Raw genomic sequence first — 13318 nt, forward strand, 5'->3', positions numbered from 1 at the left:
TTGGTCAACACGTACAAAAGCTGGATGAACTCAGCAGGTTGGGCAGCATCCGGTGAAATTTGGTGTTTTGCGGCAGCAGTACAGTGCAATATCTCATATCAGGAGGGTAGAACCCATAATACAACTGGCCGAGTTTACAACCCTCTGCAGCAGCCCCTCCATACCCAACGGTGATGAAACCAGTTCAAATGCTCTCCACGGTCCATCTGTAGATATTTGCTAGAGTCTTCAGTGACATACCGAATCTCCTCAAACTCTTGGTGCCAGCAAATGATTCCTTGGGCAACACCTTCCAGATAGCAAATCCTTTAAATTATTTCAGTTTTTCTACGCCTTTTGTTTGTTTTGTTTTTTGTATCGTTTGTGTTACGGAAACTGTTGGTGCCTGCAATGTACAGTTTGGATCTCAATTGAAGGATCCAGTGTCGGGAGAGCTGCCTTGTGGAGATCAGAGACAAGAACCCGAAAAGGACCGAGAACACATGCTGACCAGTGGGAAAAAAAATAAAGATGGGGTAATGAACGACCCCACCTCGAAGCGGCGAGGAAGATTGAAGCATTGAGGTGAAGGTGTTCAGACCTGGTCAGCAAGAGGCCAGAGGGTCAGCGATCGCTCCCAAAGGGCCAGAGGGTCAGCGATCGCTCCCAAAGGGCCAGAGAGTCAGCGATCATTCCCAAAGGGCCAGCAATCGCTCCCAATGAAGGCCAATGGGCAGCAGTCACTCCCGAAGGTCCAGGGAGTCAGCAAACGCTCCCAAAGGGCCAGGAAGTCAGCAGTTACTCCCAAAGGGCCAGGAGCCAGCAATCGCTGCCAACGAAGGCCAATGTGTCAGCAGTCACTCCCAAAGGGCGAGAGGGCCAGCAATCGCTCCCAATGAAGGCCAATGGGCAGCAGTCACTCCCGAAGGTCCAGGAAGTCAGCTGTTACTCCCAAAGGGCCAGAGGGCCAGCAGTCACTCCCAACAAAGGCCGTCATTCGAACCAGGCGTGAGTTCTGAGTCACGGAAGGACTGTTCAATGTCCTGAGATTTATGTGACTTCAGTTTTTCTTGGCATTTTCTTTCTCGTGGCCGACTGGCAGGTGGGTGATCTGTGAGTTCTTTGTACGTGGGTAGGGGGGTAGGAGTATTTTGATGCTACTGTCACTGTTTCTTGCGAGTGAGGGGGTTGGTCGCTGTTTTTTTCTGCAGGGGAGGGTTGGGGATTGTTGCTTTTTTTTGCGGGGAGGGAGTTGGGGATTGTTATAGTTGCTGTTCTTTTTCTGCGGGGAGAGATTGGGGTCAGGGATTGTTATTTTTTACTGCGGGAGAGATTGGGGGATTCTGGGGTCTGCAAGTTTAGTTTCTTTTACTTTTTCATGGGATCTGAAGAAGACAAATATCAGAGTTGTATTGTATATGCATACTTCGACAATAAGATGATCTTTGAAATATAGTCATTGTCATACCTTATTTGTAGTTGCATCAATATGTTGGGCCCAGAATAGATCTTCAGAGATATTGACACACAGGTTCCCTTATCTATGAATTATGTTAAAAAAAAAGGTACAGGAGCCTCAGGACCCACACCTCCTGGTTCAGGAGCAGTTATTACCCCTCACCATCAGGCTCTTGAACTAAAGGGATAACTTCATTGACCCCATCACTGAACTAGACTCTTTTTCAATGTCTCATCTCATGTTCTCGATATTTATTGCTCATGTATTATTTTTTCCTCTCTTTCGTTTTGTATTTGCGCACTGCTGTATTTTTCACCTTGGTTTGTTGCCCGTCCGCTGTTGGATTGTATCTTTCACTGATTCTATCATGTTTCTTGCATTGCCTGTGATTGTCCACAAGGAAAATGAATCTCAGGGCTCTGAATGGTGACATATACGTACTTTAGTAACAAATCTACTTCGAACTTTAATTTAGACGATATTAAACTTGAACCTACCGCTACGCAGCGGCTCTTCTCCGAGTCAGTAACTCGTCTCTCTTCCTGGGACCTGGCGCCAGGATATCGATGCATGGTGGATTGTATCAGATCGGCTCTAGACTGCTTCTCTGGTCCACTTGCATTCAACGTCTGCCCCCCTCCCTGTACCAGTACACTCCACTCCCACCCACTACTCCGCTCATCTGTTTGGGAGCTTCTGCTTTTGTAACTTCCGCGCAACCACAAACTAATCCCTCATTCGGCGAACTTTAGCCTTCCACTGCCTTTCAACAAGCACGGCGGTTGGCTGAGAGCCTTAAAGGGGCTACGTCGCATGATTTTTTAAAAGCAGAATTTGCCCGAGGAAAATAAAACACTTTGCAAACTCGGTGATCCGCTCGAAGGACTGCGAACTGGTAATCGCAGCAAAACTTGTCCACCTGCGTTTTATAAACACACCAGATTCTGCAGATGCTGGGAGTCCAGAGTGACAGTACTCGGCCCGAAACGTCGACTGTACTTTCATTTTCCATAGATGCTGCCTGGCCTGCTGAGTTCCTCCAGCGTTTCGTGTGTGTCTCTTGGATTTCCAGCATCTGCAGAGGTTCTCTTGTTTGTGAGGAAGTCAGCAGGTCAGGCAGCAACTATGGAGAGGAATAGACAGTCAACGTTTCAGGCCGAGACCCTCCCTCAGGACCGGGAAGAAAATTCCCCTCCACAGATGCTGCCTAACTTGCTGAGTTCCTCCAGCATTTTGTGTGCATTGCTCAAGATTTTCAGCATCTGCAGAACCCCTCCTGTTTATATTAGGGGATGACTGAGCGCCAATGTGGAGAAAGGGGTGTGGAAACGAACGATCAAAAATAAAACGTAAAAAACAAAATCTGACATTGGAAACAGAAAATGCTGTAAATACTCAGTGGGTCGGCAGAGTCTGTGCAGAAAGAAATAGTCAACGTTTCGGATTAATTATTAAGGCTTCCAATCCGATGGAAGGTAATTGACCCAAAACTTTAGCTTCTTTTTCTCCTTCCACACTCGCGGCACTGACCTGTTGAGTATTCTCTGTTTGGGTTACCAAGATACAACAGGGAGAAATATATTAACTTCTCAAGTTAAAAAAATAGCATTAAGACTGTGCATCTCAGAAAAAGTGTATTACGTATTTACTGAGTTACTTTTGTCGTAAAGTCACTCTTACGTGTTGTAAGATCGCAAGAGCCAGGTTTTGCACAGCAAAGTCACACAAACAGCATTTTGCAATTGAACCATGATTAATTTTAGTGGTATCAATAGTGGAATTGGCAACAATGTTCTAAGTAAATTTATTATCAAAGTACTTATATGTCATCATACAACTAGCTGAGATTAATTTTCTTGCAAGCGTTCACAGTCGAACACAGAAGTATAATAGATCAATGAAAGACGAGACATATTATCACTGATGTGATTCTGACAAATATTGGTTTGACCAGCTACAACCAAACTGCACATTGGCGCCTTTTATGAAGTGAGTGAGGCTGATAGAAATACAGCGCTTTGTCGAAGGAGAGTGGATTAAGTTGCCGTTTTCGAGCGAGTTCTGTCGTCGGTGGATTTTAAAGACCTCCCCGTTGAGCTGAAGCAAGCGGCCGGCGGTAGGACCCAGCGAGCGCTTCCGACCGCGTTCTGAGGCCGGCTTTTTCGGAGAGCGGGTGCTTAATTGCAGCTGCGACGCAAATCAATGCACTTCACCCTCCGAACAGGCTGCATTGTTCCTCCCCCCCCCTCTTGCATGGTAGCAAACACGGCTGCATACAGAGTGCGGGGTCGGTAGAAGCTGCCGAGGTTTGGATAGACAGCCCGGGAGCCACTCTGAACCACAGTGTGCCCTAGGCTGCATTGTTTCCGGCAGGAGTCCCAGGCCGAGTGCAGCTTCGCTTGGAGTTTTGGAATTGAACACGAGATAAAAGTCATCCACCCAGCCTGGTCTTCTTCTGTTGGGCCCCGTAAGACTTTGCATATCTCCGTTAAATCTTTTCTTTGTTAGAAAACAACCAATCTCCCCACGTGACCCGCTTGCGGAAGTACTGTACACAATTACAGATCACCGTGCGGCAGGCATGGGCGCGATGGGATGAATGGACTGCTCAGCCAGAAGTAAATACCTTGCCTATCCTCTGGAGCGAGGAGGGGGGTTTCTCCAGCACCGCAGTTGTTGCTTCAATTTCCTTTGTGTAAGGTGCTGACCAGACCTGTGCCCGGTGTGCTGGTGACTCCCGAGGGTAGCGGACACAGTGGTAAGACAGGTGTCTTTTGTTATTAAATTTAGCAAAATTGGTTTGTTATCATCCCGTGTGTCGAAATACAATCAAAATGTACGAGGAAGTACAAGGGAAAACAATAAGAATGCAGAATAAAATGTACATTTAGCAAGAAAGTGTATTACGGGCAGGCAATATGGTGAAAGGTCAGAGTGAGGTAGATCGGCCAGGTTATGGTACAGGAGGTCTGTCTCTTGCATGAAATGCAGGTGTAATTTAAAAAGAAACCTACTTGAGGCAGCATAACGTTCATAAAACACAAATTATACACAGTTTTCACAAGCGCACAATTACTGTAGAAGAAAAACAAAGTCTGTTTTAGTGCAAAGTGATCAGGGATGGACAGTGGGTTTATTTGATGGACTTTGGGTCATGGTCACTGGGGGCTTTGCTCTCGCATGACGGGTATTGGGGGGACTGAGGCAAATGGGGGGAGGGTTGATGCTTTAGCTGCAGCTTGTGTGTGGGAGGATGGGGGCTTTGGGGTTCAAATGTTTTCCTGTCATTCATTCTTTGTGGTTTTTTTTCTTCTGTTTCGAGGATGTCTGTGGGGAGTAAGAATTTCAGGTTGTATACATGTATGTTCTCAGATATTAAATTGAGCTTTTGAATCATTGAGTGGTCAAGGTTCTGGTGGTTGGTTCGAGAACAGAACGATTGAAGGGAAGTGTTTCTTTCTGAACCCAGGTGGTCCTGTCCGATGTAACTGTGAGAAAATGGCACGGCCTGGATGGTGGGGGATCTACAGTGATGGATGTTACCACCTCGAGGCAGAGCCTCCGGGGGGGGGGGGCGAATGGGTGGGATGTGCCCGCGATGTATTGGGCCGAGTCCACTCCCCTCTGCTGTACAGCCAGGCAGGATATTTTCAGCATTGCATCTGTAGAAGTTTATTAGACTGTTTGGTAACGAGCTGAAAGGGTGAGTATTTAAGGGCTGACATGGGAAGGATAGGCCGAAGAGCCTGATTCTGTGCTGGATAGGAATTGGTTTATTATTGTCACGTGCCAACTGCGTGTAGGTTCAATTGCGACCAAAGCATGGCATCGCCTCTACTTCCTTACAAGTTTGCAAAGATATAGTATGATATCTGAAATTATGACAGACTTCTAAAGATGTGTGGTGGAGAGCTTATCATGCCCTGGTATGGAAATATCAGTGCCCTTGAACAGAAAAGATTACACAAAGAAGTGGATATGGTCCCGTCAGTCATGGATAAAGACTCCCCCCCCCCCCCCCCCCCATTGAGCGCTTCTACACCGAGTGGCAAGAGAGTAGCGTCGATCATCGAGGACCCCCACCATCCAGGCCATGCTCTCTTCTCACTGCTGCCATCAGGAAGGAGGTACAGGAGCCTCAGGACCCTCACCACCAGGTACAGGAAGAGTTATTAACCCTCAGTCATCAGGCTGTTGAAGCAGTGAGGATAACTTCACTCGTCCCCATCTTGGAACTGTACCCACAACCTATGGACTCACTTTCAAGGTCCCCTCATTTCATGCACTCAATATTTATTGCTTTCTTGTTTATTTTTCTCTTTCATATTTGTGCAGTTTGTCCTTTGCACATTGGTTGTCGTCCGTTCTGTCGGGTGTGGTCTTTCACTGATTTGGTTGTGTTTCTCGGATTTACTGTGTATGCCCACAAGTAAATGAATCTCAGGGTTGAGTATGGTGACCTATCTGCTGTACTTCGATAATAAATGTACTTTGACCCAAGAAACAGTGAAAAGCTTGTTTTGCATACTGTTCATCAGATCAGATTGTTACACAGTGCACTGATGTAGAACAGGGTAAAACAGTAACAGTGCAGAATGAGGTATAAAACAGTGCAGGTGAACGATAAAATGCAGGATCATAAAAAGGTTGATGTGAGGTATAGAAGTCCATCTTATTCTACAAAGGGTGAATTCAAGTGTCTGGTAACAGCAGGGTAGAAGCTGTCCTTGGGCTTGCTGGTATGTGCTTTCAGGCGTTTGTATCTGCTCCCTGATTGGGGGGGGGGGGGGAAGACAGAATATCTGGGGTGGGTGGGGACTTAGATTATGCTGGCTGCTTCACTGAGGGAGCGAGGAGAATAAACAGTCCGTAGCAGGGAATCTGATTTCCGTGATGTGCTGAGCTATGTCACAACTTTCTGCAGTTTCTTGTGGTCTCACACACACAGCAGTTTCTGTACTAAGCCGTTCTGCATCAAGACAATGCTTTCTATGCAGCATCGATTTAAAAACGGGTAAGATTGGACAGGAACATGCCAAAGTTCTTTAGCCTCCAAAGGAAGCAGAGGCTTTGGTGAGCTTTCTTGGCTGTGACATCTATGTGGTTGGACCAGGGCAGGTTGTTGGTGATGTTCACTCCCAGGGACTTGAAGCTCTCCCCCCGCACAAGCTCAACACTGCTTATAAGACATATGGATTCTTAGTAATTGTCACATTGCTATTTGAGGGAGATTGTAGAGCACATATTATCTGTTATATTTCCCACAGTATGACAGTGATTGCCATCGCAGAAGTTTAAAAAAAATGTTAATATAATGTAGGTAGAGGTATTGCCATAATTATATTTGAAGAGAAAGCAGGCAAGTATCAGTCATGTTACTGTCTCCGTGTCAAAATGGTGATTCTTCTACTCAAAGGATATTTAAACTACAAAAGGTCATAGTAATCCCATAGTCTTATTTAATGATACTACCTTGGATTGGAGGTAGGAGACAGTGGGTTCTGGTGGAGGGCTGATTTTCAGATTGGTGTCCTCTGACCAGTGATGTGTCACAGGGATCGATGCAAGGTCCAATGTATTTCATCATCTTATATCAACAAATTGGCTGAGAACATAGGTTAGTAGATGTGTGGATTATGCTCTAAATGGTGGAATAGTAGTCAGTGGTTATCTATCCTTGATCAACTAGGCCAGTGGGCTGAGTTTAATTCAGATAAATCTGAATGAAGATTGAACTTGGGAGTACAAGGTTAATGCAGGAATCCTAGCAGTGTGAGGAACAGAGGGATCTCTGAGGGAGGGTGCAGCAGAGATTGGCAAGGATTCTGCCCAGATGAGAGAACGTACCTTGTGAGTCAGGGCTTTTCTCTTTGGAGTGAGGGAGGGGGAGAGTGTATGAGACAACGAAAGGTATCGGTAGAGTGGACAGCCAGCACCTTTCTCCCAGGGCAGCAATGGCCAATATCAAAGGACATCAGTTTAAGGTGAGTGGAGGAAAGTTTAGGGGAGATGTCAGAGATAGATTTTTTTTATGCTGAGAGTGGTAAGTGCCTGGTAGGTGCTGCCAGGGGTTGTGGTAGAGACAGATCAATGGGACATTTAAGCGACTCTTAGATAGGTACCTGGATGAAAGAAAAATGGTGGGATGTGTGGGAGTGGTTTATATTGATTTTACAGTAAGTTAAAAGGACAGCACAACATTGTGGGCCGAAGAGCTGTAATGTTGTCTGTATAATGAACAGGACACAAGACAAACTTTTTGTTGTATCTTGGTACATGTGGCAATAGTAAACCAATGCCAAGGTGACTTGGAAATTCACAGAAATATCGTCCAGACGGTTTGTGGGTGGAAAAGGATGCTACTTAAATTCAGGCTCTTGTTTCTTTTTCTTTGTAGTGCCATGTCGAGCAGAACTGAGAGCCAGCACGGGAAGTGGACGGTGTCGAGCAGCGATGAGGAGGACCCGAGGCCTGCCCAAGGAGCTGCCGGCCCAGGGCTGCATCCAGTCAGGAGGGACGAGGTGTCCGACTCTGATGAAACGGTGATTGACGAAGGGGAGTTGGAGGCATCGCACCGTGGCCAGGTGCAGGGGGTTGCTAGGACAGAGGAGCAAGGTCTTCGCTCTCTCCAGCTCCCCCCCAGGTCAGTCAAAACCGAATCATATGACCCCGCCCCCACAGCCAAACGGGTGAGACCCTCTTCCGAACTGGGCTGGGGGCTGTCCAGCAGCGACGAGGAGCCCGAGAGCAAAGTGTACGGGCAGCAGGTCAAGGAGGAGAGAGCGGAAGAGAAGATCTCTGGTCCGAAATCGAAGAAAGCCCGCCTGGGAGAACTGGACCACTGTGGCTCTGCGGAGGCAGAACAGAAACCAGAAGTGCAGGTGGCTGGCGGGCTACTGGATAAATGGGATTTGCTGGGCAAAGAGCAGATCTTAAGCTTTTATCTGACCAAAGTGTCAGGAATCTCGTCCAAGAACAACGCCTGTGCACTTCACATAAAAGGCAAGTTCAAATTCATTGTCATGGGCATACATAGCCAGGGTGTAAACGCCGTGAAAATTTGTTTTGTGTATCAGCAACAGGGGAGGATGAGAGGCAGCTTGATAAAGGTGTACGATGATGAGGGGCATAGATCGAGTAGACAGCCGGAGACCTGCAGTGAAATCCTGTTCATTGTCCATTTAGAAATCTGATGGCGGAGGGGAGGAAACTGTTCTTAAAACATTGAGTGTGTGTCTTCAGGCTCCTGTACCGCCTCTCTTCTTATTGCTACCATTCAGGGAGGAGGTACAGGAGTCTGAAGGCACACTCAATAGTTTAGGAACTGCTTCTTCTCCACCATCAGATTTCTGAATGGACATTGAACTAACCCATGAACACCACCTCACTATTTTTGCTCTCTTTTTGCACCACTTGTTTAATTACATTTTTAATCTATTTTTCTTATTGTAATTCATAGTTTTTTTTTGTATTGCATTGTACACCAGGCAAGGCCATTTGATTCAAAACAACTGGTTTATTGATCATTACAGACTGTCTCTCTGATGCTTCCCACTCCCTCCACTCTCCCTTCCTCTTTTCTCAACCATTATTTCCCTCTCCCTGCCACTTTCCAACTTTCAGTCCACAACAGAGACATATATCAGAACCAGGTTTATCATCACTCACCTATGTCATGATTTTTTTTTCCTTTTTGTGCTAGCAGTAGTGTGATATATAAAATTACTACAGTGCTGTGCAAAAGTCTTAGGCACCAAAGATTGTAGGTGTGGAGTCTGTGGGCTCATTATGGTTAATGCTCATCTCCTGCTAACAGATAGAGACAGAGAAATGCACACGTCCATTCTGCTGAGTGTTTCCAACACTTCCCCCTCTCCCGTCTTTTCTACAAATTAAAATCATTTTTACTTGCCCTGGAAAAAGTCTCCTTGACCTGAACTATTTTCTCGTTTTCTCTTTCCACAGGTCCTGCCTGATCTGATGTTTGTTTTTCCAACTTCATTTGTTTTTTTTTTCAGATATCCAACTTTTGTTACCTTGCTCTTCCTTTAGAGCTAAAATATAACTTTGAATGTGTGAAGGGGCAGTTATTTGTGGTCATCAGTTCTGTCAAATTTTGGAGTCAAAACCTCATGCGGTTGAGATGAACACTTTGGAGATGATGTTAGAGATTTAAAACATAGAACAGCATGGGAAAAAGAGATGTGGAGAGTACAGCAGAGATTTACCAGGACACCGCCTGTATTAGAGAGTGTGGCTTGTGAGGACAGGGTGAGCGAGCCGGGGTTTTTCTCGAAAGAGGATGAGAGGTGACTTAGGGATGTGTAGTGTAGGCCTCCGTTAGTCTCGATAGACCATGGATTTGCACCTTGGAAAGTTTCCAGGGCGCAAGCCTGGGCAAGGTTTTTTTTATGGAAGACCGGCAGTTGCCCAAGCTGCAAGTCTCTCCTCTCCATGCAGCTGATGTTGTTCAAGGGAAGGGCATTAGGACCCATACAGCTTGGCACCGGTGTCGTCGCAGAGCAATGTGTGTGCCTTGCTCGAGGACACACTTGCAGCCTCAGCCAAGGCTCGAACTAGAGACCTTCAGATCACTAGACAAACGCCTTAACCACTTGGCCAGGTGTATAAGATGATACAAGACATAGATACAGTGAACAGCCAGAGACTTTTTCCCGGAGTGGAAATGTTTAATACAAGAAGGCTTAATTTTAAGCTGATTGGAGAAAATGTAGGGGGGATTTCACAGGAAGGTTTTTTATACGGAGCGGGCTGAATGCAAGAAATGCCCTGTCAGGTGGTGGCAAAGGTACGTACATAGATATATTAGGAACATTTAAGATTCTGAATTGTTTAATGCCATTTCCAGTACACAATTGTAAAGGAGAACAAAATAATTGTTACTCTGGATTGGATGCAGCACAAAGTAAAGTACAAAAAGATAAAGAACGCAATAAGAATAAAAAAATAATAAATATAAACGCATAAGATAGCTTATAGACATTGATTGTATGTGCAAAAAATAACGCTAGGCACAGGAGTGTCTGTACATAAGGTGTCTGATGGGAAGTGATAAAGTAGTGGTGGTTGCGGGTCTGGAAATGTTGATGAGCCTCACTGCTTATGGAAAGAGACTTAGATAGGCACGTAGATGAAAGAAAATTAGAGGCCTGTATGAGAAGTAAGAGTTAGATTGATCTTGGTGTAGGTTAAAGGGCAGCACAACATCGTGGTCAGAAGGGCCTGTGTTGTGCTGTACTGTTCCATGTTCTAGCTGTCTAATTAAACTAATTCCCTCTGCCTGCACAATGTCCATAACCCTCCTCACGTGCCTCTTACTGGCCTGTATTTTATTTGCCTCCACTGCCAACCCCAGCATTGCATTCCTGGTACTCACCACATTCTGTAGAAAACTTGCCCCACACATCAGTTTTGAACTTTCACCTCTCACCTTGTATTAGACATTTTGACCCTGGGAAAAGGATACTGGCTGTCCATCTATGCCTCTCAGTATTTTATAAACATCTTTTAATTCTATGTAAAATCTTGAAGCATTGAGCACAGAAGTTGGGGTGTTATGTTGAAGACGTCGGTGAGGCCAGATTTGGAGTACTGCGTGCAGTCCTGGTCACCTACCTACAGGAAATGTATCGATAAAATTGCAAGAGAAAATTTACAATGATGTTGTGGGGATTGAAGATCTGAGTTGTATTACTTAATTATCTTTGTTTTCTTAACACTGATACAGATATTCTGTCGCCACTCTTTGGGACAATAGTAGCCTCCGCTCAGGTGAGAAAACCCCATTCCACTATGTGGGGGAGGGAGCACTGGGAAAGTACTTAGGGTTTGCTCTCTGTGTAGAGTGCAGAAGGTTTAGTCAGTTGAATGGGGCTGTTCAAAACGAGTAGCTTTGACCCAGAAAATGTGGAGAAACATTTGCAGCAACTCCTAATCCCAAAAGCACTGCATAAAAAAAAAAAATGGGGGAAGCATGAAATAACCCTTAAAAGAGATTGGGGATATACACAGTGGCCACTTTTTAGGTTCCACCTGCAGCTAATGAAGTGGCCACTCTGTGTGTGTTCGTGGTCAGCTGCTGATGTAGCCCATCCACTTCAAGTTTCAATGTGCAGTGCATTCAGAGATACTGTTGGAATGTGTGGTTATTTGAGCTGCAGTTGTCTTCCTGTCAGCTTGAAATCATTCTGGCCATTCCCTTCTGACCTCGCTCATTATCAAGGCATTTTCTCCCACAGAACTGCGGCTCACCTGTTTTTTTTTGTTTTTTGCACCACTCTCTATTAACTCTAAGAGACGTGTGAGTGTGAGAATCCCAAGAGATCAGCAATTTCTGATACTCAAACGACCCTGTCTCAACAATCATTCCATGGTCAAAGTCACTTAGTTAGCATTTCTTCCCCATTCTGGTGTTTGGTCTGAACAGCAACTGGACCTCTTGACTGTGTCTGCATGCTTTAATGCATTGAGTTGCTGCTACCTGATTGGCTTACGAGATATTCGCATTAATGAGCAGGTGTACAGGTGTATCTAATAAGGTGGCCACTGAGTGTAGATTTTAAAAGGTAGAAACTTGCAGTGTTATGGGAAAAGAGTATAATAAACTGGCCATTCTATGACCTCTATCATTAACAAAGCAGTTTTACTCATGCTCACTGTATGTATGCTGTTTTTCACACTATTCTTCGTAAACTCTGGAGATTGTTGTGCTGTCAGGAAGATGGGTTGAGGGTGGATGTCCGGGAAATGGAGGGGGCACCATTAGTAATAGAGGAAGGGTAACCCCATTCACTGATGTTATGAAACGTAAAGTCCCATCTTAGAACAGATGCGGTGGAGATGGAGGAACTGAGAAAAGGAAATGTCATTTTTTACAGGAGACAGGATGGGAAGAGGTATAGTCAAGATAGCTTGTCAGTAAGTTTATAAAATATATCAGTGGACAATTTGTCTCTAAAGATGGAAACAAAGTGATTGAGAAAGGGGAGAGGTGTCAGAGATGGACCAAATTAATTTAAGAGCTGGGTGGAAGTTGGAGGCAAAGCTGATGCAATTGTTGAGCTCAGCATGGGTGCAGGAAGCAGCACCGGTGTGGTGCAGAGGGAGTTGGGGAGCATTACCAGGGAAGGCTTGGAACATGATCTGTTCCAAGTAGCCAATGAAAAAGCAGGTATTGCTGGGGCTCGTGCAGGGGCCCATGGCTTTCCCTTTTGTTTGGAAAAAGTGGGAGGAGCCGAGAGAGATACTGTTCAGGATGAGGACCATTCCTGCCAGACGGAGGAGGGTGGTGGTGGTGGAGGGGAACTGGTTGGGTCTGTTGTTTAGAAAGAAGCAGAAAGCGTTAAGACCTCCCTGATGAGGAATAGAAGTGCACAGGGACTGGTTATGACATAGGGCTGCTGCTTAGCAGAGGTATTTAGTTAAATTTGTTGTCAATTTTTTTATAATTTTTATATGTTTTTGACGTTTTTATCTTTCAGTTCAATTATTGCATCGATATTCCTTGGCTTATGAAGCAGTATCCAGAAGAATTCAGGTGAGTTGGGTCTTCAGGAAGTCATTGATGCAGAAGATGCAGTCAGTAGTGAGAGATGAGTGCCTTGTTTAGAAAGGTGTTGGAGGACAAATGGAAGAGAATCTTGCTATGTTCATGGTTTGCTGCAGTCGACCATCCACTTCCGGACTCAATGTGCTGTGCGTTCAGAAATGCTGCACATCACTGTTGTAATGTGTGGTTATTTATGTTACTGTCACCTTCTTGTCAGTTTGAAACAGTCTGGCCACTCTCTTCTAACCTCTTTTATTAACAAGACATTTTTGCCCACTCATTGGATGTTTTTTTTTACACCATTCTCTGTA

The 13318-nt window shown here is 45.3% G+C and overlaps 2 protein-coding genes across 8 annotated transcripts in view; one reads left to right on the forward strand and one right to left on the reverse strand.

Annotated features, from left to right (window-relative positions):
- The window catches only part of efcab11 (EF-hand calcium binding domain 11), a 132342-nt gene extending 130183 nt beyond the window's left edge, over positions 1-2159 (reverse strand). For 6 of the 7 annotated variants that reach the window (XR_012098185.1, XM_073039377.1, XM_073039375.1 and 3 more), the window contains exon 1: positions 1936-2159. Coding sequence is in view for 6 of the 7 variants with exons in the window: in XM_073039377.1 (XP_072895478.1) it covers positions 1936-2010 (75 nt within the window). In the remaining variant the exon portion in view is untranslated. The remainder of the gene's footprint in view (positions 1-1935) is intronic. The other variant, XM_073039372.1, reaches the window with a different exon arrangement.
- A 154-nt stretch (positions 2160-2313) lies between these two features.
- tdp1 (tyrosyl-DNA phosphodiesterase 1) overlaps positions 2314-13318 on the forward strand; it is an 89165-nt gene continuing 78160 nt past the window's right edge. Inside the window, exons 1-4 of the mRNA XM_073039364.1 lie at positions 2314-2333; positions 7836-8440; positions 11187-11230; positions 12940-12995. Coding sequence (XP_072895465.1) covers positions 7840-8440; positions 11187-11230; positions 12940-12995 — 701 coding nt within the window. The 5' untranslated portion in view covers positions 2314-2333; positions 7836-7839. The remainder of the gene's footprint in view (positions 2334-7835; positions 8441-11186; positions 11231-12939; positions 12996-13318) is intronic.

This window comes from Hemitrygon akajei, chromosome 3 (assembly GCF_048418815.1).
Source record: "Hemitrygon akajei chromosome 3, sHemAka1.3, whole genome shotgun sequence".
Taxonomy (NCBI): domain Eukaryota; kingdom Metazoa; phylum Chordata; class Chondrichthyes; order Myliobatiformes; family Dasyatidae; genus Hemitrygon; species Hemitrygon akajei.